At 50.7% G+C, this 26459-nt stretch overlaps 1 protein-coding gene across 1 annotated transcript in view; it reads left to right on the forward strand.

Annotated features, from left to right (window-relative positions):
* Window positions 1–25254, forward strand: part of RAB6B (RAB6B, member RAS oncogene family) — a 58899-nt gene extending 33645 nt beyond the window's left edge. The window contains exons 3-8 of the mRNA XM_004278924.4: window positions 13567–13620; window positions 13804–13909; window positions 15167–15278; window positions 16313–16406; window positions 19030–19096; window positions 20750–25254. Of these exons, the coding sequence (XP_004278972.1) occupies window positions 13567–13620; window positions 13804–13909; window positions 15167–15278; window positions 16313–16406; window positions 19030–19096; window positions 20750–20814 (498 nt within the window). The 3' untranslated portion in view covers window positions 20815–25254. The remainder of the gene's footprint in view (window positions 1–13566; window positions 13621–13803; window positions 13910–15166; window positions 15279–16312; window positions 16407–19029; window positions 19097–20749) is intronic.
* Window positions 25255–26459: the final 1205 nt, after the last annotated feature.

Here is a 26459-nt window from a genome sequence, read left to right on the forward strand (position 1 = left end):
GAATCTTCCACCCCTGTCGAGGTGGTCAGAGTGGGGTCACACAGAGGAGAAAGAGTCAGCACATCCTCTTATATCAGCTCTTTTTTTCTCCTCCAAAACAATGCTGCATGCAGAGGCCTGGGTTCAAATCCCACCTCTGTCACTTAGCTGAGAGATTCTGGGCCAGCATCCCAGTTTCTTAGTATTGCATTTTTTAACCTGGAAATTATTTGGATGGCATTTAACCCCTGCATCACCTAGACCAGTGGCCTCAAACTTTAGCAGTAGGGATGTGGTTAATTTGTATTTAAACCATAGCTCATGGAGGTCTTAAAGCCTGGATGATGGAAAATTATAGGCCAGAAATACTGTTGATACAAATGTGCATTACCATGCTCTATATAGAGAGCGAAGCAAACCAACAACTCCACAACAAACTAAGTTGGTAATGATGAAGTGAAGCTAACAATAACTTACTAACATAGTGTTTTCATGGGAAACTGTGGGCCTCCCAACCATGCTTGCCTGTGCAGAGCTCTGGCACTCTGCCAGATGCTGCCAGGGCCCCAGACTTCTGGCAGAACACTGGACTCCATCTTTGGTTAGCTCTAGCAACATGATGATTTTATCATATTAATGCAGTAGAGTTCCACCTTTTGCAAACATTAGGTTCTGTGGTCAAAATGTGAGGTGACACTCTTATATAGTGAAATGCCCCTGAATGCCAGGCAGGCAGCTTGGCAAGATGACCTTGCCCTCAGACACCCACTTGGGCACCACCAGTCACCCAGGTGCTCCTTTTGGACGTTTACCTGGGACTGGTCTGAGGGCAGACTTGCTGTAACATCTTTTCTTTCCCTCCCTCCTCTCCCCTGCGCTTCTCTCGCTCTTTTGTCAAGCATATTGCAAATTAGGTATGAAGTCAGCCTCTAGTAGAGAAACCTGACTAACCTGGCTTAAACAAGGAAGGGCTTTGGTTTTTCAGGTGCGAGAAGTCACGGTAGGACTTGAGGTGGCCCAGCTGCCCAGTGATGCCATCAGGCAGGCCCCAGACCCCTGCTGTCAGTCTATTCTGCCTTCTTGTTCTGTGGGTTATCTTCATGCAGCCTGGCTCCATAGGTCACCTCTGCATTCAAGGCAGATAAAGATAGCAAGAGCTTCCCTAGAATCCCCTCCCCCTCCAGCAGACTGCAGCTTATGTCGTATTGGCGAGAACTGAGTCACATGATCACCATTATCCTTTAGAGAGGCTGGGAAAGCAGCATTTCACTTTTACTTCCAGGCTGGCAAGGGAGTAGGAGGTTGCCAGTTGGTATTGGGGGAGTCCAATAGCACCTGCTAGCGTTCATAAGTGAAGTGGCCCCATCGTGCGACTCTGACCCAGGTTTTAGTAATCCTTCCTAATTCGCTTCATAGGTTACTCATAGACAGCGCTTAGATGCCCTCAAAAGTCCATCCCCCAGAACATCTTTCTCCCTAAGAGATGAGGAGAGGACTGATGCATTGCATCCATTTGTGAGCCTGTGGGAGACCTCTCAGGGAGCTTCAGGCCACACATCCCTGGGCATCTGTGTGGCTTCTGGAAGGATTGACTAATTTTGATGACATTTCACCCCTTGTTTAAAGTTGTAAGGTGCATATTGTTTGGTTGATGTTTCAGAGCACAGTCAGGAAATAAAAGAGCAATTGATAAATATTTGTATTGGGTGGTGACTGGCATAAGCCACTCCCCATTGGGAGGAAAGTGGCCACAGGGACTGTGTAGACTTTGAGACTGAGGTGTCTGAAAGAATCCTGGTACCTGCGCTGTGGCCTCCCAGGCAGCCGCCCCTCCTCCGCAGCACTTGGTTGAGCTGCTGGCAAGGCCAGACCGTGCCCAGCGTGTTTCCCAGAGGCTGCTGTCTCCTTCCCCCACAGCATCCACTTGCTGGTCTGAATCCGTAAGTTTTGCCAGCTTCATTTTGCATGCTTATTTGCATGTCTTTACCGATACTCTCATCTGATGGTTGGTGGTGCAGAGCACAAACAGCAGCTTCATTGTCAAGGGCTTGTCATGCCCAGCTGCTTTCTGCCACTTGGGGATGCTTCCCCAGCCACGGGCCAAGGCCTGGCCAAGGCTAAAAGAAGACACAAATACATTCCTTTTCATGATCTCTCTTCCAGAGAAGAGAATCTTGAGTCAATTCATGCAAATTACCATGCAAATTTCCACAGCACACTTTATTACTGTGTCTTGTCAGAATGTGGATGCAAAATTACATTTCATAATAAATGCACGTAGCAAAAACGATTTCAACAAGTGCCTCAGGAAACATCTCTTTCCTCGGGCATATGCTGGGCCAATGGGAGCTTTCGTGTAGAGGGAGGCGTGTAACGCACCATCATTCTGAACTGTGTGTCTGAGCCCCTGTTAACACTGGTTAATACCACATTCAGAAGGAGATAAATGTGGACGCAGCTATGAAATCTGTCCTTGTTAAGGTTCCACCTGTTTTGTATAAAACGAAGTGCCTGCCATTTTTCATAAGCAGTACAGTTGGCAAGTACAGCAATATTAAAGGAATAAATAAGCATTGCCAGGTTTGGGGTGATCTAACCACAGCAGGATGCAGTCCAGCCTCCTTGGAGGGGCATCGAGCCCATCGAGCCCAGGAGGCTCACCCAGCACAGTCGAGGAGGGAAGGGGAGGATCGTGGGGGTCATGTACTGGTAGGAGAGTCTCAGAGTCAAGCCTGCTGCTCGTGTTGTCTTGATACCCTCTTTACATCCTTGTGGAAAATTTCCAGCAAGAATAATTTACTGCATACCTCATAAGAGGATACGGAATACAGAAAATGAATGCTGTGGCCAAGGCTCCATGGTTCGTTTGGAACCCACCTCTTTGAGGGCCAGCCTTTCCTGAAGCTCTGGGAACACTCATTTATTGGGATGTGAATACAGGTTACAAGCACAAAGGTTCCCAGGACCAAGTTTCTACAGCATCTTTTGGAAATCCCTCAGTCAGTTGGTCAGTCCTCATTTTGTTTGCACAGAGTACCTTCATGCAGTCTAACTCATTTGATCCAAGAGTCCTTGAAGGAAGCTGTGATTATCCCCATTTTAGAGATAAGAAGCTGAGGGCCAGAGAGGCTGTCATTTTTCCAGGATACTCCCAACACAGTGTTCTTCCAAGCCCATTATACAGCATTCAGAGCCTGCCAAGGCACTGGCAGAGGTCCCTGAAGACGGACCAGGGCCCTCTGGGCACATGACCCCACCCAGGTCCATTTGGGTGGGGCACTCTGCTAGCTGCATGCCAGATCCTCTAGGCCTGGCCATGCACTGCTCTAGGAGGCACTGACAGGGAGCCTAGGTTTGCTGGCAGAAATCTGTCCCCCTCCCCCATGGAGGCTCCTGGTCACCTCAGCCTCTTAGCCTCCTGGCCTTACCAGGGCTGTGTGCATACATTGATCTGGGCTTTACCTTCAAAGGAGAAATGACTCCCTCCCTACCACACACTCATACCCACACAAGCCTCTTACACCTACTACCTTCCACATGCAGATACACAGTTGCATGCACACTTGTGTATCTCCATTCATCATGTGTCTACTCACATACACTCATAACCACATTCCCATCAATACACTCACACACTGTATGACCTGTGCTGACCTTTGAGAGGGAATGGAGGTTGTGGCCTACGTGGGTAGCTAGTTGTTCTTTTTGTCTGGTGTCCCCATATTATCCTTTCAGATAATTTCTATTGATCTGTTTTCAAGTTCACTGTTTAATCTGTCATTTGCTGTCTTCTGTTAAGCATTTAAAAATTTCAGATATTGTATTTTTAGTTCTAAATTTATATTTGCTTCTTTATAGTTTCTCTGCTGAGATGCACAGATTAAAATCTGTGTCTTCATTGTGAGCATGTTTTCTTTATATGTTTGAGCATAATTGTATTATTAGCTGCCGAAAAATGCTTGCTACTTTCAACATCTGGGTCACCTCGGGGCTGGTCTCCATTTATTCTTTTTTTTCTTAAATACGGCTTTTAGTTCATATGTATAGTAATTTTGAGTTGTATACTACACATTGTGATCAAGACTATGGATTCTGCTTGTTCCTTTGGAATAGTACCTGTTGAACCCAAATTCTCAATTCTCTCCCCCATGGTAGGCAGCAACTTAAAGTTCTGTTCAGCTTTGTTTGTTTGGTTTTCAGTCTTAGGCTACTTGTGGTCTCTTTGGGCCAGAGATTTGGGTAGCATTTACATGCAGAATTTGGGATTTCTCATCTCCAGGATTTTCCACATTTTCCAGCTGCTGTGATAGTTTTATGATCTGCCCTCTCATTTTTAACCAGTAAGACTATGGGTTTCTTGCCAAGTTGTAGCTACCCCTCAGCTCCAGCCGGGGCTGCCTTTAGGTGAATGAACAGTCATAAAAACAGGAGCCTTGCCCAGGGCCATTCTCTTCTTTTAAGTGTTGACTCCCCTCTAGATTCTACCTGCTTTTGTCACTTTCTAGTGCCTTCAGTTAGTTGTTTTTTACATTCTGCTCAGAATTTATAATTGTAATCTGTAAGAGGGTTACCAAAATCGGAACACCCCTATTCCCTCCATCTGGGATTTACTCCCCGTACTTCCCATCCTCTACTATTTCCCCATCTTCACCTGCTGGTAAGTTAGTATTCACTCAAGGACTGGCATAGTTGCCCTGCCTTTCCTCAAGAAATCAATCAGAAGCAAGGTCCGCCTCCTCTTAGAGACCCTCTAACTACAATAGTCCTACCCATCTGTCAGGGACCATAGTTCTGTGTGCTAATCTTAGCGCCTCCACAAGTTTGGAAGTTCAAGGCTGAATCGTGAACTGTGAATAGGTGTTAGCCATATGGAGGAGCATTCCACGGGAGGGAACAACTCCTTATAGGCTGGGACCAGGGCTTATTTTGGTCTAACACATAGTAAACACTCAAGAGTGAATAAGTGAATGAGTGCTACTTACTTACACCATATGCCAGAAAGGAGCTGCCCAGGAAAGACTGTGACCACCTTCTCCCTGCAGATCTGGCCTGTCTGGGAGCAATGGGCTCCAGCTGGCAGTAGTGTAGGGCCAACTGCTTATGCCTTGTGTCTGGAAAAATAAATGACGCCAAGGAGCTAGAAAATTTCTGGTAACCAAGGCCATCTTAAAAGTTCTTGTTTCTGTTCTGCCCTTAGAGAGCTGACTTTTGTTGTTGTTGTTAAAATGCAAATGAACTTCCTCTTAATGTGGACTCTGCCGAGCTGTTATGGCTAATGACCATAGATTCTGACAGGAGGGAGCCAGAAAGGATGTGACCCACACACACACACTCAGTGACAGCTTCAGAAATGAAGGGACTTCAGGAACAGAGGGAATACAGCTCAACAGTCAGGAGCAGGGGCTTTGCAGTCAGGGAGACCTGGGTTCTAATCCTGCCTCTGCCACCCCCACCTGTATGACCTAAGTTCAGAGTGAGCCTTGGTTTTTTCATCCGTGATTAGCCCCTTCTGCAGGCATGGGCATCTCCCTGTCTCTCACCCCAGGCAAGGAATCTGCCCCTCCTCCTGGATACCACAGACTCCTCAGACCAATTACAGCAGGAGCTCAGAATCTACGCAGTTGTTTGCAAACTTTACTGCACAAATGAGTTATCTGAGGGCTTGTCTGGAATTCTGATTCCCAGACTGACACCCCAGAGATTGTGATTCTGTCTGTCTGGGCTGGGCTCAGCAATCTGCATACTTAACAAGCTTCTGATGTGATTCTGAAGCAAGTGGTCCATGCACTACGTGTTGAGAATTACCACATCACTGGCCACTGGGAGAGACTGACTAGTATGAGATCTTTCCAGTTTAGAAAAGAAACTGTTAAATGAGGGGCCCTGAGGCCAACCTGAGGGCTCAGAAGATGACTGGATTCAGCAGAGGAGCTGAATCTTGATCTCTGATTAGGTTTTAACCATGTGGAAGAGCGTTAGAAAAGGCACAGAAACACAAAGTGACTTGTGCGTGTAGAGTCCTGACCACAGTATTATTACTAAAGTATGAAGTGCAAGCTGGGAAAGAGGGGAACGAGGTCAAAGGAAGCGACGGGCAGACCCTTTGCAGGCCAAGCTGAAGTGTTTGGATTGTTTCCTGGGGGCAGTAGGGAGTGATATGGTCAGATTTCTGTTTTAGAAAGATAACACTGGTGCTGGTGAGAGATTATTTATCCAGGGAGAACCTCAGGGCAGAGAGACCAGTCAGGAAGCTGTTAGGCTGTTCAGGTAAAAGAAGTTGGAGGACTGAACTGGGGCGGTGCTGGTGGGGATGGAGAGAAGCAGACAGGTGAAAACACTCAGGACGCAAAGTATCAGCTCAGTGATTCCTCTGCTGTGAGAGGGTGGACAAGAGAGCAAGGGAAGAGGAGGAACTCAGGAGGGCTTCTGGAGGCTTGGGCACCCACGGAGGTGGAGGTGCCATTCATCGAGATGGGGAAAGTAGAAGATGTAAGTCTGGAGGGGGATGAGGGGCTCCGGGTGGGACACATATGTTTAGTGAGAGGTCTAGAGGACACGTGGATGGACATGTCCAGTAAGCGGTCAGATACCTGGATCTGGGGCTCAGGACAGAGGTGAGGCCTGGAATGTAGGTTGGGAAGCCAGCAGCACATCCTTTTTGAAGCTGTGACAGTAAATGAGGTCCCCTGACACAGTAGGGAACACCAACATTTTAGGGACAGAGAAAGGAAGAGGATCCTGTAAGAGGCCAATAAGGGACAGCAGTTAGAGAGGCAGGGAGAGCCAGAAACAAGTCATGTCATGAAAACAAAGGAAGGAAGAGTGTCAAGGAAGAGATTGGTCCACAGGGTCAAGTACATCTAGTAGAGTCTGGAGTGTCCTTACAATTTGGAGATGAATGGCCATGGCGACCACAGCCAGAGCAGCCTCAGTGGGCAGAGGGGCAGGAGTCAGACCACTGAGCAGTGGGTGAGAAGAGAGGAAGTGGGGACAGCTGGTTTGGGTCCTTTTCCAAGAAGCATACCAAGGGAATGGAGGTGAGAGGTTGGCAGAGAGCTGGAGAGCCACTTAGTGACAGGGAAGGTTTTTTTTTTTAAGGATGCAAGAATTTTAAGAATGTTTCTTGGATGAAAGGAAAGAGTGAGTAGAGAATGAGGGGTTGAGAAAAGAGAAAAGAACCTTGATGGCTGGGAGGCTCAGGGCCAAGAGAACCCCAAGGAGAGGCTTGCTTTGACAGAAGGAGCAAATGCTCAGAGCCTGGAGGGATGGAGATACGGCTGGACACACATAGACAACTTTGCAGGTATCTTTGTATTCTGGCTCTGCCATTTCCAGCTGTTGACACTGAGCAAGTAATTTAGCATCCCTTATACAGTTGACCCTTGAACAAGGTGGGTCTAAACTGGGCTGGTCCACTTATGTGCAGTTGTTTTCAGTAGTAAGTACTACAGTACTACACCATCTGCAGTTGGTTGAACGGAGGAACCGAAGTGCGATACAGAGGACCGACTGTAAGTTATACACGGGTGTTCCACTGTGTGGATGGCCGGCACCCCTAACCCACACGTTGCTCAGGGATCAACTTTACTCAGTCTTCTTAGCAGAAACGTATAAATACTAAAGAGCATAACTCATGGCACAGGTTATCAGGATTAAGTTAAGTAATGCATATTAAGTTCTTACCTGGCACATGATGAGCACTCAGATGTTTAGTCATTGTTACTGTAGTTATCATCGTTGTTATATTAGAGGGTAAAAGCAAGGAATTGAAGTGGTTTGTACTTGATGTGGTAAAGTAGATTTGAGGCCATCTTCTGAGAGTGAGTCTCGTGGAGGATGAAGCAGGGACAAAACAGGAGGATGTTAGGAATTGTTACTGATGTGGATGGAAACAGGAGGTGGTCGAGGACAAGTCACATGTTTTTATATATCACAGACTTACCATTTCTGGTGCTCCTATATTCCTTCTTTAAAGATCCAAACTTCCATCTGTAAAATTTCCCTTCAGCCTAAAGTGTTCATTTCCTGTAATGAGGGCTCACTGGTGACAAATGATCACCGTTTTCCCTTATCTGAAAATGTTTTTGTTTTGCTCTCAGTGTTGAAGGAAATTTTCACTGGCTTTAGAATTCTAGGCTTACATGATGGGGTTGATGGTGGTTTGTTTCTTTTAGAATTTTAAAGATTTTGCTCCATTGTCTTCTGTTCTCAATTGTTTCTGAAGGGAAATCAGCCATCATTCCTGTCATTGTTTCCTTGTATGTATTGTGTCTTTCTGTTTCCTAGCTGCTGTTAAGGATTTCTCTTTATCTTTAGTTTTCAGCAATTTGACTATGACTTGTGTGGGTGTGGTTTCCTTTGTATCCTGTTTTAGGTTCACTGAGCTTCTTGAAGCTGTGGGTTGATGTTTCTAATCAAATTGAGAAAATATCTGACCATTAGTTTTTGTTTGTTTGTTTGTTTTTACTCTTTCTGAAACCCCATCTACATGTATATCAGGTCTTTATATTGCCCTAGAAGTTCCTGAAGTTCTGTTCATTTTTATTCTATCTTTTAAAAATCTGTGCTTCAGTTTGAACAACTTCTTTTGGACTGTCTTCAAGTTTACTGCCCTTTCCTCTGAAGTGTCCTAGCTGCTGTTATTCAAATCCAAGGCATTTTTATTTCAGGTATTGTGGTTTTTTGTGTTAAGATTTCTGGGTTTTGTTTTAGTCTCCATATATCTCTTGAAATTCACCCATAGTATTCATCTTTTTCCTTTATATTTTTCACACAGTTATAATAATTATTTTAAATTTCTTGTCTGCTAATCCAACATCTGAGTCATCTGGGTATCTGTTTCTATTGAGTTTTTTTCCATTAATTATGGCTTAAATTTCCTGCCTCTTCACGTCTAATCCTTTTTTATTGTGTAGTGGACATCGTGAATAATAATAAGTTGTAGAGATTCATAGATTGTTACCTTCCTCTGAAGAGTGTTGAGTTTTATTTCAATGGGGAATTAAATTATGGGCAACTTAGTCCTTTTTTTTTTGGAAGAGTTTACTTACCATGTTTTTTTTGTTTTGTTTTTTTGTTTTAGTAGATCTTTATTGGAGTATAATTGCTTCAAAATACTGTGTTAGTTTCTGTTGTACACCAAAGTGAATCAGCCATATGCATACCTATATCCCCATATCCCCTCCCTCTTGTGTCTCCCTCCCACCCTCCCTATCCGACCCCTCTAGGTGGTCACAAAGCACCGAGCTGGTCTCCCTGTGCTATGCTGCTGCTTCCCACCAGCTAGCTATCTATTTTACATTTGGTAGTGTATATATGTTGATGCTACTCTCACTTTGCCCCAGCTTCCCCCTCCCACCCCATGTCCTCAAGTCCATCCTCTATGTCTACATCTTTATTCCTGTCCTGCAACTAGGTTCATCAGTACCATTTGTTTTTGTTTTTTTTTTAGATTCCATATATATGCGTTAGAATACGGTATTTGTTTTTCTCTTTCTGACTTACCTCACTCTGTATGACAGACTCTAGGTCCATCCACCTCACTACAGATAACTCAATTTTGTTTCTTTCTATGGCTGAATAATATTCCATTGTATATATGTGTCACATCTTCTGGGCGGAAGACCTAAATAGACATTTCACCAAGGAAGACATACAGATGACCAAGAGGCACATGAAAAGATGCTCAACATCACTAATTATTAGAGAAATGCAAATCGGAACTACAGTGAGGTATCACCTCACACCGGTCAGAATGGCTGTTATCAAAAAATCTAGAAACAATAAATGCTGGAGAGGGTCTGGTGAAAAAGGAACCATCCTGCACTTTTGGTGGGAATGTAAATTGGTGCAGCCACTGTGGAAAACAGTATGGAGGTTCCTTAAAAAACTAAAAATAGAACTACCATATGACCCAGCAATCCCACTACTGGGCATATACCCTGAGAAAACCATAATTCAAAAAGAGTCATGTACCACAGTGTTCATTGCAGCACTATTTACAATAGCCAGGACATGGAACCTACTTACCATGTTTAAAGTTTGTTAAGATAGGTCTCTTTTGGTTTTTTCCTTAGTCCTCTGATATAACCCTTAGTCCTGAGATGATGTCCTTTTTCCCAGAGCTGGCCCTTCTGGGGTTCTCATGAAATGCCTGAGGTGTTTACCAAGTCCTTCTAACTTGGTGGGACTAGGAAGCTACCTCAGGGGAAAAACTGGTTAAGCATAGGATCTCACTTCGTTTTCTTCCCTTCCTTTAGAGATTATAACCCCTCCGTTTTCTGCCTGCTTTTGATCACTTTTCGGTGATTGCAAATTGTTATTTGTTGCATTTGTGCAGAGTTTATAATAGTTATCTGTGGGTGGGTCAGTTTGATACAAACTACTTAGCCATTATTGGAAGTGCAACTTAGGGAGATGTTTTTGAGCAGAGCTGATGCCTCAGCCACATCCAAGGACAGTGCCTGTGCTTTGGCACCAGTGTGTGCAGCTGTGGGAAGGTCTTTTGTGGCTCAACGGCCTGGCTGGGTGAGAAGTGTGGCCAGAACAGGTCTGAGAGACTGGGCACTTAAGGAACCAGGTGTTTCTCTGATGTGGAAGAAGCATGAAAGTGGGAATAGAGGTGGGAGAGAGCTGGAGAGATAGGAAGTTGGTCCTTTCAGCCTTACTTTCATCATTACCACTGAGCTGCTATTGTGAGGGGTAGTAAAGTATGTGAGTGTTCAGCAAGTGGTGTTTATGATTATGGAGGCCACTGGGTTGAGCTTTACCAGAGCTTGATCCACAAGGCACAATCCTTGTCATGTCATCTGGTGACTTCTCTGTCCTCCATGGAAGCACATGTGAGGTGAAATGGGGTTGTTGTTGTTACATTATCATCAGGAACATCACTGTCACCATCCATGCTGCCTACCCTTGAGGGGTATGTTTCTCCGTGGTTCTTTGCTCTATTAGTTTGGATAGAGCTAGGCTGTATTAAAAGAAACTGCAAATAACAGTGGCTTAAGCGAAATAGAAGTCCAGTTCTCTGTCACACAACAGTCTGGGCGTAAGAGTCTCAGGCTGCTGAGGGGGCTCTACAGGCAGGAACTCAGGCTTCCTCTGTCTGGTTCATCTGTCGCCACTACTCTGTCACCTTCATCTGGATGGGCCAGTATGACTTATTACCACCTGTCTTTATTCCAAACAGTGGGAAAGGGAAAGGGGCAGCTGTGGGTACATCACCTCTCCCCATGAAGGACCCATCCCAGAAGATGCAAATGTCACCTTCACATCCCACTGACCAGAGAACTTAGCCACCCAGCTACAAAGGAAGCTGGGAAATACAGTCTTTATTTGGGGCAGCCATGAGTTTATCTATACGTTTGGAGCCGTAATACTATAGAAAGGGAGATTCCGTGTTGGGGGACAGCTAGCAGTCCCTGCTACCAATCCTGAGATCATACACCTGGATTTTTAGCTCAAGGGTCACTTTACAGAAGGAGCTTGGCAGTCCCTGGGGAGCCCACTGAGCACTGAAGTTGAGAGATGTCCACCTGCTCTGTACGTTTCTCCATACAGAGAAACGTACAGAGCAGCAGACAAGGATCATTGCTCTAACAGATACCAATAAGTGGAGGTAGTGTGACTGTTAAGGAACAAGGCTCAGTCTACAAGCCGCTCGTCAATTCCAGACTTATTCCCCAGTGGCTACACCATGCAGGAAAGGTGTGCAAAGCTGGGGTTGAAAGAGCCCAAGTGATGCCAAGATTTTACACTGATCCTCCCAGCTCTGCCTCTGACTGGCAAAGTCACGCTCGGTGTGTGCTTTAACTTTCCAGGTCTCCAGAGTAGGGGATTGAGTTGTGTCTAAGGTGTTTGCTTAGCACGCATGTTGTAGAATTGTATGATTCCTTGACACTCCCTATCTTTGCACTAAAGCAAGCTTCCAGGAGGATGCAGCCACTTTAACTCCTTTGTGGAATGGGTGAGGGTGGGAGTGTACATGCACCTGCTTGCAGTCAGCCGGGGGGCCTGCAGACATGGGTTTTTCTATTTCCTTGGGCTTTCTTGGTTGTGGTTTTTTTGTTTTTTGTTTTTTGTTTTTTTGCTGTACGCGGGCCTCTCACTGTTGTGGCCTCTCCCGTTGCAGAGCACAGGCTCCAGCCGCGCAGGCTCAGCGGCCGTGGCTCACGGGCCCAGCCGCTTCGCGGCATGTGGGATCTTCCCGGACTAGGGTATGAACCTGCGTCTCCTGCATCTGCAGGCGGACTCTCAACCACTACACCACCAGGGAAGCCCTTGGTTGTGGTTTTTGTAGTCAGAAGTCACCGCACAATTTTCCTTTCAATGAAGCTTATTTCTCAGCCCTATTTTTCTTTCAAAATGCTTTATTTATGCTTCTAGAACTATTATATGTTCATTGTAGAAAATAGAAAAAGGTACAATGAAAGAAGCAAAAAAAAAAAAAAAGCACCCACAGTGTCAGTACTCAGACACCAGCACTATTAAGGCTTTAGTGTAGTCCCTTCACGTCAACGTCTAAGAAAATATGAAAAATACTTGTATCTCTACTTCAGTTAATCAAGTTGGGATCACACTATACATGATGTTTTGTAACCTGCTTTCTTTCACCTGACGACCATTTCCCGAAATCCTTAAATATTTTTCAAGCACGTGATTTTTAATGGCTGCCAAAGTTTCTAATCATTTGGATGAACCACCGTGTCCTTAACCAGTGCCCTGACATTCAGGCTGTGTCGGAGTCTCCATTATTATTAATTACATAGCAGTGACTGTTTCATGCTGAAAGCATCTTGCTCCCGTCACAAACACTGGGTGCAGGTTCGGCGCAGAGAGGTTGGAGGCCTGCCCCAAGCCACACAGCAAGTGAGCGATGGGTCCCAGCCATCTGGCCCAACTGCATCTCCTTGTGCCAGGACAGAGGAGGCACAGGCGTGACCTAGACAGTTGGCTTCCAGTGTGTCGATCTGGGTAGAGAAGAGCCGGTGGGTTTCGCAACGAGATGCTGCTGTGGGTGGCTGTGATGCCCCTGGGGAAAGCCAGCTGCTCTCTGCCCGCCCCCGCGGCAAGCCGCCCTGCCCCCGCTCCACCTCCTGGCCAGTGGTGATCCCCCACCAGGCGCTCGAGTTCCAGGGCTGAGGAGAAAAGCTTTGGGAGACTCGAGTGGAGGCTGGGAGGGAAGGAGGCAGGCGGAGCCGGCAGGCTGGGGCAGGGAGACCACCTCGTTCCTGCTCCTCCGGGCTCCCCCCTGAGCGGGGCAGGAGATACACGTGCCAGTGGCCCTGCTGCTGGGGAAGCCGCCTCACCTGTTCTCTCCTCTCCTTTCCAAAGCACTTTTCTCTTCCTCTCCAAAAAGTATCACTCCCTAAACACCTATCCTCATCCTTGTTTAGCTCAAACTCACTCCCTCTGAGAGGGGCAAGAGGGTTCACTGTTGAGCTGGGGGTGGGGCAGCAGAGCAGAACCCACCTAAGGCTCGGCGTGGGTAACCCCTTTTGCTGGCTGTGTCCCCGCCTGGGTGTCTCAGCTTTTGCCCCTTTGCCTGAGACCTTTCGGGTTTGACCGTTCTGCGCTTTTCTCTAACAGGCAACCATTGGGATTGACTTCTTGTCAAAAACCATGTACTTGGAGGATCGTACGGTGAGTGCCTGACTTGACTCGGGAGGATGGGCAGGGCTCCTTAGGACCTATCCCCTGGGGCCCACGCTGGGCACCGCTGAGAGCCTGTGCCTGGCCAGCGTCCCAGAGCCGGGCCCTCCCTCAGCCCCCACTCCCACCACGAGGACCTCACTGCCCCCTGAGCCTCCTCCCTCCCTGTGACAGGTGCGACTGCAGCTCTGGGACACAGCCGGCCAGGAGAGGTTCCGCAGCCTGATCCCCAGCTACATCCGGGACTCCACGGTGGCTGTGGTGGTGTACGACATCACAAGTGAGTGTGGGGCCTGGGTGCTGGGCGGAGGGCAGCTCGCAGGGGCTCCGGGGCCAGGTGCGGCCCCAGCCAGGCTGCAGAGTGTGTGTGTGTGTGTGTTTGTGTGTGTGTGTGAAGATGGGAGAAGACGCTGGTCCCCAGGCCAACCTTGACCTGGCAGCCGTGGTTTTGTCAGCAGCATCCCAGTTCCTTACCGGGTTCCGTGGGAGGGGAGGCCCAGCGGGTCCAGGAGGGCCTTGGGTGGCCTGCACTTCTCACACACTGTGGCTCTTCTGGCCAAATTAGCTGTTCTCAAGAGCGACGCACAGCCCTGAGGGAGGCTTGTGGGGCTGGGGTGCGGGGTAGGGCCTGGTGCAGAGCCCCACTGCCCAGGCAGGTGTCAGGGCACACACCTGGCAAGCGCTTGGGCTGCAGTCATGGGTGTGGTGGGAGGATGCCCCAGCCGGCTGCCTCTGGCTCTGACCGCAGGCTCCCTGCACACCTGAGAGCGGGTGGGAGCTGGGCCCTGAGGAGGCCTGGGCTCCTGCAGCCTGATGCTGAGCATAAGGAAGGTCAGGCTGCGAGAAGCCCAGGTTTCCAGGAAAGGGAGCCTCTGCTCCCCTTGGGCCTGCGGGCTGCTGAGTGGTGGGCGTCGCCCTGTGACTGCTCTTCTGTGCGGCGGCGTGTCACAGCTTCTGACTGAGGAGGGGGCTGCCCTGAAATGCCTGGCCTCTCCTGGCTTTTATCTGCTCCTGGGGCCGCCTTCCCCACTCCCCTTACTTTCAGGGCCTGAGGGTGCTCTTCAGAAATCCCTCTGAGCTCCTGTCAGTGGGAGGCTTCTCTGCAGGGCCCTCCTGCGCTGGGAGCTGCTGCGGTCCCACACACACACTGTCACACTGTTTCCAAGCTCAGCCAAGTCTACTGCACCCATTTCTCACTCTGCTGTGAGCCTCCAAAGTCAGGTCCGACTCTCAGGTGGGCCCTAGGACCACTAGTAGGAAGTCATGACCCAGCGGCCTTCCAGATGCTGTGACTTCTCTCCCCAGAGGGTGGCTCAGCATATGAGGGGCCTTCGGGGACCCCGGGCACAGCTCCACAAACACGTGTGGACATCCTTGGGAGGACCCAGGCCCGCTGGACTGTGCTCCCGCGCTGCCCAGGTGTCTGAGGGTGCACACACCCCTCCCTCCTGCTCCTGGTCTTACTCCCTTCCCGCCCTCCCCCTCTCCTGCCAGGCTGCCGCTCACGCCCTGTTTTATCTGCACTTTGCACCTCCAGATCTCAACTCCTTCCAACAGACCTCTAAGTGGATCGATGATGTCAGAACAGAGAGGGGCAGCGACGTCATCATCATGCTGGTGGGCAACAAGACGGACCTGGCCGACAAGAGGTAGGTGCAGCGGGCTGCAGGCCGGGCCCCCTCCATACCTCTGCAGCTCCTCCTGGAGGGGGAGTGCTGGGATTTATGGGTGAGCAGCCCCTGTGAGCTACCCCCTGCCCAGCACCCTGTCTGACCTGTCCCCCTTCATCTGGGAAGGACCCCCTTGGGGCACCGGAGGCTTTGAAAGCACCTGGTAGACGCCTACCCACAGGTGTGTCATGTCTGAAGCCCCACCTTCCAGGCTGGCAGGGGCAGGGCAGGCCTCCACGCGTGGCCTGAGGGGAGCCATATGCGCCCGGCTGGCCCAGCAGCGCATGGTCTGGGCCCGGCCTCAGTGCAGACACAGACACAGCAGCCCTCGGGCTCCCACCAGCCCTGCCCCTGTGAAATGCCTGGCTGATGTGGGTGTGGGTGTGAAGGGCCTGGTCCTTCGCTGTGTCTGGGTGGGACGCTCTCCCTGAAGAGGCTGCTTGCTCCACACCATCCTCCAGGCGCAGGGCTGACCCCAGCGCCCTTCCCTGCACTGGTCCACTCATCTCATGGGGCAGGTAGAGCAATGAGTCATGGACTGAGGGCTTCCTGAGATGTACTCTGCCCGTTTAGGGAATAATCTGAATTAGAGGCTGCTTTATTTGAATCTTGTCCTTGAAGTGAAGAAAACGGAGTTCAAAGACCAGCTCCTTTGCAGTAGGTGACCTTGGGGCCATTACTTTTAACCTCAGTGTTCTCATTTGGAAAATGGGGCTGATGGTACCACCCAGAGAGGTGGTCTGTGGCTGGCAGTGCTTTACGAATGTTGGCTCTGGCCGTGGTGACACTGCGAAAGGGACAGCAAGCCACCTGCCTCAGGGCCTGCTCCCAACCTGGACGGAGCTGCCAAGGAGTAGGGAGGGGCTGGTGTCCTGCTGTGCCCTGAGGGAGCCCTGGGGTCCAGGCCTGACCTCAGGGCTGACTGAGGGGCCCCCATCATCTGAGGCTGCTCCCTCCACCCCCACCAGGGGCTACTTCCCTACTGAACTGGTCCCCCCTCGCCTCCCCTCCAGGCAGATAACCATCGAGGAGGGGGAGCAGCGCGCCAAAGAACTGAGCGTTATGTTCATCGAGACCAGCGCCAAGACCGGCTACAACGTGAAGCAGGTGGGGTCTGCCGCCTTTGGCCAAGGGGCTAGTGACTAGGTGGGGCCATCCATCCACCAGATGGGGAGCGAGTAGCCTCCAGAGCTCTACTGCTCGCCCTCAGGCCGTCGGGGCTATGGGATCAGCCACCAACTTCAAGGAAGCCGAGAGACGTAGCATTCCCTGCTTCTTACCTCACGTGGGGTGGACGTGCAGGAGAGTCTATCCAATCAGCATTTTGGGGTTCCTGCCTTGTGCTTGGCACGTGCTCAAGGCTGTGGCGGTCCAGGCAGGCTTGGAGACAAGAGCCCACCCACGGTGCGGTCCGAGCTCGCAGTGGGGGGAGGCCTGGGAGTCAGAAGCCTCAGAGGAGCCGTAGAGGGGGTGGGGTTAGGGCTGAGCCTGGGAGCAGGGGGCTTCTCCTGGGTCCACAGACCCCCAAGGAGTCCACGGATGGAATTCAGCAGGTCAGTGGATTTAGGTGGGAAACAAGTGTCTCTGCACTAACCTCTGACGGGTCTCCAGCATTTCCTGCAGCTGTGAGCGTAGGCAACCCAACTCCGTATGTTAGCAGCACCTGGGGCTTTATCACGGTAGAGGTCACAGCCGCTTTCTTATCACCTTACGGTGGTGTCGCAGGTCTCTTGAACTTTTTCCCACCTCAGTACCTCAGGGGCTGTCAGACCCCCTGCCGGCTTCTGCTCTTTAACAGGTTCCCGGGCTGCTCGTCACAAGTCTGTATCTTTAAAGATTTTAGAAGTTTGTTTCAATACTAAATGGTCTCCTTTACATAAAACTTATATGTAATTCATTTCACACACTTAAAAGGAGCCCATAGGCTTCGCCAGCCTGCCAAAGGAATCTTTGGTTCAAAAGAAGGTGAGGAACCCCTGTCTGCAGGGAAGAGAGGACTCAGAGAGATGATGAGAGGGGGCGGCCTGGGCCAGGGGACCGGCATGGGCACAGGTGCCACTGGAGGAGTGTCGGGGCCTGGCTGGGGGTCACTTCTGCCCTGCCACCCCCATCAGTGTCCAGGGGCACTAGACAAGCTGCCACTGCAGCAGCCGGCCTCACGCAGTGAGGCTTTACCCAGCCTGGGCAGTGCCTTGCCAGTGGGAGGTGGCAGAGGAGCAGAAAGGGACAGAATGGGAGGCCCCGAGCTCCCAGGACTCAGTGCCCCCACCCCAGTTGGAGGGTCATCAACATGGCTCTCTTCCCTCCCATCCCCTTCCCAGCCTCCTTCGGAATAAGGCCAGGGTGGCTGTGGTGTCACCTGGAGGAGGGAGCTACCTGTCCCTGGAGGCCTGCAGGAGACACTGGTTGCTGCTCTGCGCGGCCCTGATGGAAAGGCTTGGGGGGCAGGGAAGCAGAGGGCAGCAGCCCCGAGGGCAGGTAGCCTCTGCCCCATGGTCAGGGAGATGCCGATGCCCCCCTTTCTGGATTGCTCTGGAAGCCAGGCGATGGTCTGAGCCGGAGTTGTATATGGTCGGTTCTAAGCCTGTGTGGTGGAGAGGCATCCCCATGCAGTGTAGCCTCCTGGACTCTGAACGTGAGCATATCTGCTCTCAGAAGCCCCCATGTGACCCCAAGAGCCTCCATCTAACTCCCACTTCTGCCAGCCACGCTCAGAGCCCCCCTGCAGCCTGCCCACAGGGTCCATACCACGCAGAGCCCACCAGTGGCTTCCCCGCCCGGACCCTTACCGCCTTTGGTCCTGTCACCCAGCCTGCGTGCTCCCATGCGGCTGGGCTCTGGGGTGAGACCTTGAATAAGACTCACCCTGTCTTCAGAGAGCTCAGGCAGTGGAGAAGTTTTAAGCCCAGAGCTCACCTAGTTCCTGCAGTTGGTGTTTGTAGAGAGATGGGAGGGAATTCAGGATCTTCTGGTGCCTTGTGTTTCTGCCTTGTACTTGCCGTCACCCACTAGGTTCCACGCACGCACACACACACGCACACAACCACACGCACACAGTTCTCATGCACACTTTACAGACTTACACGCACAGAAACCCCACATGTGTACATGTACACACCATACACACTCATTCCCCACCCCCACAGATGCCACACATCCACACCACACCACCCATACTCGTCTACACACAATATGCACATCGCACTCACCCACACCCAAGCAAACCCACAATGTCACATTCACACTCCTGTGTCCTTATTCCCTCCAAAAAAATCTCCGCTGTGACTGTGTGGCCCTGACTCCCAGCTGCCCCGATGCCCGTGGACTCGCAGGGCTCCCTGAGGAGAGGGTCATTGTCTCAAGGGCAGGTCGAAAGTCCCTTCCCCACACCAGGTCCCTACATGGGCAGCGGGCCAGAAGCTTGTCTCCCAGGACCTAGGTCGTTTTCTGCACTAGGGTAGGTCCCTGCCATCACCATGACCCACACTCAGCCCCTCGTGACCCTGTGGCCAGCCTGCCTGGTTGAGAGGCCTGCCGGGGCCCAACGCCATGAGAGGTGCTGGGGGCACAGGTGGGAGAAGTTAGGTGCAGCCCCTGCTGTCCAGGGTGCAGTCAGTGGGACAGAAAGAGAGCAGAGCCCGAGGTCAGGGTGAGAAGAGGCAGAGGGTGGAGACACCGGCAGCAGGAGGGGAAGGATGGGGGCTCATGCTGCATCTCCCCCTCTCCCCAGCTCTTCCGACGTGTGGCCTCGGCTCTGCCTGGAATGGAGAACGTCCAGGAGAAAAGCAAAGAAGGCAGTATCCTTTTCCTTTGACAAGTGAGTGAAAGATGTGCTGCAGAAGCCATTTATTCATTGATTTATCCACGTGGTACGTTAGAACAGTGGGCAGACCCTTGCCAGTTCTCCAGGCCAGCCTTCCTGGCAGATAGCTGTTCTGTGGGGCCTCCTCTGTACAGGGATGAGGCTGAACTCCAAGGTCCTTAAGACCGTATCCAGCTCGAACCACCTAAGCTTCCAAAACAGTGTGGGAATGCCAGAGGGATGTGTGTGGAGTGACAGTGTGGGGAGTGAGAGATAGTAAGTGCCCTTCTTTCCAGTGAACACAGACTTGTGTTTCATGGGGACAAGTGGAATCTCCATTTCCGTGCACTCAGACATGATTTCAGCATGGCCCAACCTCCTCTATGCGAGACGACTGCCCCACCAGGTGTCTCCTCCCCTGCCTGCCCTGCACAGCCCAGGCCTCCCCACTGCTCTGGGGGCAGGGTCTGCACACCACTCACACCGTCCACCCCAGAACTCAGGCCACACCCAAAAGCTGAAACTGAGGCTCAGAGAGGTGGTCTGATTTGCCCAGTGGGCAGGAAGGCAGTTGTTCATTGTCTATTTACTAGTTTATTTATAGTCTACCATGTTATAAATAATGTGTGTTTATGTATATATACGCTGCGTACACACAAAACAGGATAAAAATGTGCATAAGAAGATTGGGGTTTAGGGAAAATCAGGAAAAGTCATGGACAAAGTCATACTCAGAATATGCCATGGCCAGGTGGCCAAAAAGTGGTAAGGAGGGAAGGTGGTATGTGGTCTTTAGGGGAAGCATGGCTTTTTATAGTACTTAACTTCTGAAGAACCTCTCCCATCGTCCTTACCTAGGGACCACAAAACCTCCCTAGAACACGGGCAGCAGGTCCCATAGCAGGGCTGCTTCAACCCCTACCCACTCCCAGCCCCACAGGAAGGGCGATTCTGTGCAGTGCGGTGACCAGGCCTGGCCTGGCCTGACTGAGATTTCAGCCTGGTGAGGGCAGAGGGAGCGGCCTGGCTGTGCACTCTGCACCCGCTCCTCTGGCGGTTCCGATCGGTGCTTCTCCAGCCCACAGTCCCCACGGCGCCCGTGGAAAGGGCTGGAGAGGGGCTATGCTGACACCCTTCCCCAGGGATGTGGGTTCTCACAGCAACAGCCTAAGGGTCTAAGCGACCCGTTCTGACGGGAGCTTGAGGGGTCAGGGTTGCTGTGCCCACCTGGGCAAGGCCCGTGTAGCCCTGTACTTTGTGAGGTGGGCTCCATGCCCGGCCGGCAGGCTCCACCTCCTGGGCACTTTGGGGTGGGGCTGATAGGTAACAAGGCCGAGGCCGAGGCTGGTCACCGGGAAGCCTTCTAAGAAAGGGTCTGTCGGGCCTGTGTTTAGATGATGGTCCCACAGCCCAGGACAAGTTTTACTTCTGGTGGATACCGGTGAGGGCATGTGGAAGGGTCGGGGAAGAGGTGGAAGGGTAGGAGCTGGTGACCCTGCATCCTTCCCACCCAGGCAAAGAAAAGAGCAAGTTCCTGGGTGTTTGCTGAGGGACAGAGGGGCTGCGCAGGGCAACTTAGGGGGCACCGGAGCAGGAGCGGGGGTGGGAGCTCCGAGAGAGTCATCTTCCTTAGCCCCGCCCCCTGCAGTGATCGACATCAAGCTGGACAAACCCCAGGAGCCTCCGGCCAGCGAGGGTGGCTGCTCCTGCTAATGCAGCCTGACCGCAGGCTTCCTTTAACACTACTCGCTTGTTGTGTTGCTTCCTATTGGTTAGCTTCCTAAGGGGGGTGGGAGATGAGCTTATCCAGATGGGAGGATTTTTCTTTTCTCTCTGTCTCTAGGAGTCGGGTGGGATGGGGAGGGAGGCTGGGCATCAGGGATCACGTCACTCTTAACAGCTGTTACTTAAACAACTATTTTTTGGTTTGGTTGTAATATATTGTACTTTATTAAGATTGCCAAAAACTTAAAATTAAAAAAAAATTTAAACCATGTGTATACAACTTTTTGCCAGATAAAAATGTAGTCATTTTTATTTGAAAGATGTGCTTTTTTGTTTTTGTATATTTGTAAACTTACAGAGAACCTTTTCCACACACCTCCTCCTTCCTGTCCTCTTTGAACGGTTCATCACCTCTGCTCTCCTCCCACCCCCAGACCAATACATTTAAACAGTTAACTGGGCGATTTAATTAGGTTCCAATCCCCGGGCTGTCTGGCCCAGACCAACCAGCATCCACCAAACAGGCCCTACCTGGTTAAATCAAACACTGATTGAATGAAACAGCCTCTGAAGAGGCAGCTCTGACTCTGTCCTTCTTCCATGGCCAGAGTGGGGCATTAGTCACGGCCCGAGCTGAAATTAAGGCCTTGTGAATTGCAGGGGGCCCAGCCGCAGCCCACTGGAATTATTTCTGCCTCTTTCCCCTCCCTGAAAAGCCTTGAGAGGGCACTCACCACAGGCAACCTTCCACTCTCTGTGGTCCGCCTAGTGATTGGCAGAACAAGAGGTCATGGGAAGGAAGGAAGGACGGGGTGCTGTTGGCAACTGTGGGCTGGTATATAGACTGGGGGCACCATGTGTAGTTCTGAAAATGTTTTAGCCAACCTGTCCAGCGATCAGCACACACATCTGGGTTGCAGGGAAGGGAAGGGCAAACGGAATCTCAGTGTGTGCCCCCTGAAGCCCTCCTCCTTGGGTGCCAGGAAAGCTGGAGCCTGTATCACACAGTATTGGCCCGTCTGTGATTGGGGAAGGGAGGGTCTGCAGAACTGCCGCCTGGAAGATGCATGTTTGCCACCTTGGTTGCTAATACTGTTGATGCTGTTCTGCAAAAGCTGACTTCTTGACGTGTTTCTGCCACTCTGGCACAGTGCAGTTGAAACCTTTGTGCACAGACCTTTGCAGCTATTGTAGCAGCACTCTGCTTGCCTGAGGGTAGGGCTGAAGTGGGGTCCCCAGAAGGCTTCCCAGAGAGACGTCCTTGCCATGTTTGACTCATTTCTGAGAGGACTTAGACCTGAGGACCTATCTGTAAAATCTCTGAAGAGAACTCTCTCTTTCACTAAGTGATGTAGCCTGCTTGGCCAGCATTCCAAATAGACCCAGACTCACCACCCCTGAGCTGGCCCAAAGCCAGGCAGTGGGCAGCCACTCTGGCCAAAATCGGTAAGCCCTGCCCTCCAAGCCGGCATTGACTCTTCCTCCAGGCTGCTATTGGGCTTGTCATAATTGAGCTAAATGATCATCTGGGGTGTGGTAGGGGGTAAATTCCTCCATAAAGCAGGGCTCTGACAAGTTATTGCAATGAATTTGGAACTTCTCAGAAACTAATCCAAACTGGCAGCCTGTAAGTGCAGCAGGACCTGGCAGGACTCATTGATAAGTTGTCCAGTGGGTCTGTCACACACTCAGCTAAGGAGAGACTGTGTGTCAGAGCTGATCTTTAGAGAGGAGTGTATCTTCGGGTGAAGAAAAGAGGAAGCAGGATTCCCACTGAGCTCCTCTTCCAGAAGGCATAGACCAATGTACGAACGTAATTCCAGTGTCAAGTGTTGAGTTTTTATATGTGTGTACATAATTATATATAGAGATAGATTTGTGTATACACCTTCCACACACACATTCTCACAGAGATTCATGTGCTCAATGTATATTCTTGTTCTTCCTCCTCTCAAGTTGGAACTTGCATTGTGATAACAGTTTTGGAAATTCAAAAGTACTGCAACGTGTTGAAATAAGAAATACTTAATATTGTCCCAAAACTTGTGATTGTCTTGCCATCAATAAAATACTGCATAGATTTGTTAACTACAGGCAAAACTAGCCCCTGGGAATATGTGCACTCTTTCTGTCTGTACTTGTATGCACAGGTGTGCATGCCCACGTGGGCCCGTAGCCCCACCATGGCACACCCCCAAGTGGTGCTTGTTGGAAGAGTGCTTACTTACCTGGTGAGAATTCATAGGAGTCCAGGTGACAGCACCCGGCTTGGCTGGCAGTGAGGGCCATTGCTTGTGGCCCCTGGGACAGCCCCATTTGCAGGGATCTCTTTGGGTCTCAGTGAATGAATGGATGGTGGATTTTTATGTTCTTGGTACTAAGAGTACTTTTTCTTAAAACATTCTTGTAAAAAAAGGTAGAAAGTCCTCTTCTCATGTGCACACATACCCAAGGCACCACTTTTTTTTCCATCACAGCCTAGAAGAATAGTAAGAGACGCAGTAGATACAACGTGGCTTGATGTGGCGTAGGTGAGCCCTCCTTTTCCAGTGCGTACACAACATCCTCTCTCCTGAGCCCGGGCTCTCCCAGCCCCATGGGCCTCTGCAGGTGAGGGCGGTTGCCTCCCCTCATCCTCCCATCTTGGTGGTGCCACACCGCTCCATGGGCACCCTCCTTGGGCCTCATCTCCACCCCTCATTCCTGGGTCTGTCAGGGCAGCCAGACCTCCAGCACAGAAGGGTGTTGGCTCCTTGGCTCCCGTTTTGGGCAGGTGCCATCACTGCCCTCTTGCTTGTAGCTAGGATCTTGTCTCAGGGTTAAGGTTCAATAATGAAATGATCAGGTTCCCTTGAAGAAAATATCATGAAATTCCTCAGCATACGCAGTGAGAGTATCCCACCGTTGCCAAATCCAGGCAAAGGGGAGGAATCCTTTTAGGAAAGGATCTCAGTTTAGCCCATGGTTCAGTCTCTCTCCCCACAGAGCAGCCCTGATCTGGGAGTAGAGCAGGGTCATCTTCTGTAGCCCTCTTTTTTACTTTGAGGAATCTCAAAGAAAAGCTGTCGGTAAAGCTCCTGTTTTGTGGGCATCTGAAAAATTGAGCACACGGTGGGAAAAGCAGGAAGCATATTTATGAATGCACACATGTGCCGGAGCGAAAGTGTGGTACCAGCATCTTGAGTGCTAGAACTGCAGCTGTGTGGTCCAAGGCGAGCAAGTGCTGACTCAGTCAGAGGCCTCCCTGCCATCATCGTCACGACTCTCTTCCTGACAGCATCCCCAATCGGTCTGGAATGTCCCAGGTTCGAGGAACAATGGGCAGATCAGTTCCAGTGTCTCAGGCAACAGAAACAAGGGTTGTATGGTGGTAGCTAAGGGTGCAGAACACATCTTGAGTGCAATGTCTCTGTCTTCCTGGTGGCCAGTCAGTGCTGGGAGCCCCTGCCCACAAGTACCAGGTGTGACAGTAATGGCACCGCTGGCTTCGGTGTCCTGCAGGCAGAGCAGCCTCATTCCTTCACATGGCGGAAGGCGGGTGAGGATGTCAGGATGTGAGAACAGGTAGCCGAGGGCTGTGAGGTATGTCTGAGCCACACAAAGGGCAGCTGAGCTGAAGTGTCTGTGCATTAACCCGTGCGCACTAGTTTCCTAACTACCTCTCCCCCAAGAATGTGAGGCATTGTCCCCTGGCTACAGCTGATCGAGGTGGAGAGCTCAGAACCCTTCCTATGCCAAGGCAGGAAAACCAAGACCGAAAAGGGTGACTTGCTTACGGTCACCCAGTAAGCCAGAAGCAGTCAGAACCAAGGTGTTTCCACTCTTCATCCATTGCTGACCTGTGTGTAACAAATGTGACGGTGCGCTGGCACACAGGGCTGCTGGGCACGCGTGCTCCTCAGGCCATCTCTACTCTGGTTCGGATGTAAGTCTGTCCAGCATAGCCGAGTGAGGCAGGAAAGAACCCATGTACATTTCAGGCTCCTCCATTGCAAAGAAGGGCCAGTCCCCAAGTCCACTCTGATTGTCAGACCAGGGCACCCTTTGGACTTTTTGTTTGAAATGGACTGTTTCAGTGTTCCGAAACCTTGAGCTCTCAGTGTGTAAACTCCCTGGACACCAGACCCCCCGCCTCCCTGTGTGGCTGACACTTCAGGCAGGGCGTGGTTTATCCTTGCAGTGGGGTTCAGACCTTCCAGTGCGAAGCCTCCATACATCGACGGCCAGCCTGTATCACGTGTGTGTCACCTTCCCCCTCGCCCGTCCCCATAAAAGTGATTGGCCGTGAGGAGCACAGAGGGTGGCATTTCCATCTCTCACTGGCTCAGCAGATTTAAATGGCCACATTGACTTTACATAAAACTGTGTAAAATGTGGAAGACTCAGCATGTTGATCAAACAATAAACTGTCCTAATTCTCAACACAAAGGCTCTTGTCTAATGCTTCTAAGTGGTGCAGTCATATATGGGTGGGGGGGCAAGGCATGGTGTGGACAACACAGGTTTCTTCAAGTGCATTCTCCACGAAGACCCTCCTCTCATGTCCCGGTGGTGTGTTCACCATCCAAAGCCCTTTGCTTCTCCCTTCTGTTCACCTGGGCTTTCCAATTCAGAAGGGGGAAAAGGCAGGACCCACTAATAAGATTAAATCCACACACTTCCATAATCTGCATTCTGCCTAAAGGCTGATGGAAACTCCAGGCAGAACTGAGACTCAGGGCTGTGTGATACCTCCTGTCATCCCTGCTTTCCACTCGCCATGGATGAGGGTTAGGAAGGGTGGGTACAGGCGCTGGATCTCCCTTCTGGTGATTTCTAGAAAGTATTTAAAGGCAAGAATTCAAGGTGAACCATAATCACCTTTCAGATGACACTAAGCTGCCTCGTACCCCTCCAGCGGCACCCCACACCAATCAGAGAACCTCCCTGAGACGGCCCTTCAGGTCTCAGTCACCTCCAGACTAAAAAATGCCCTGAAGGCCAGGAGAGTGGTAGGACCAATCCAAAGAGGACACGAAGGCCAAGATTAGCCCAGAATCGCCCTGGTCTGATAATGCTGGGAATCCTGGGGCTATAGGGAAGGCCAAGTTCACCAGGTCTTATTCTTCCTCAAGTTCAACTTCACTAAAATTATCTTTCCCCTTTAAAGGTACTAAAGTTTCTGGAACAACCTCCAATCTGCCACCTCAAGGAAGCCATCTCTGATTAGGAGGAACAGGAACTAGGTGTCCCTGCCCACTGAGCCTAACTTTCCTGGCTGCCAGGTGTAAACTGTAAGGTAGAGGAGGCACCGGGCCTGAGAGCCAAAGTGCACGTGCTTGTACGGACCAGATCAAAGCCAGAGTAAAGCTGTTCCGGACAAGCAGTCATTCCCCAAGACCGTGGTGTTCAGGGCCACGTGACTGCAGACAGGAAGGGGGGTGGGTCACCTCCCTGAGCATGGTGCTTACACGGACGCCCAGCAACCCCTTCCCCCGCGGGTGAAGGAAGCACTGTTGGGCTTCCCCAGACGTGAATGTGAAGATTAGGGTTGTGGTGAATGTCCTGCCTGGAGTGCCCTGCTTGCCATCAAGGGATGTCGCTCAAGGTGGCTTTCCCTATCACTGTAGCTGTGTTTTGCTGTCCAGTGACCA

Source organism: Orcinus orca, chromosome 5 (assembly GCF_937001465.1).
Source record: "Orcinus orca chromosome 5, mOrcOrc1.1, whole genome shotgun sequence".
In the NCBI taxonomy this organism is placed as follows: domain Eukaryota; kingdom Metazoa; phylum Chordata; class Mammalia; order Artiodactyla; family Delphinidae; genus Orcinus; species Orcinus orca.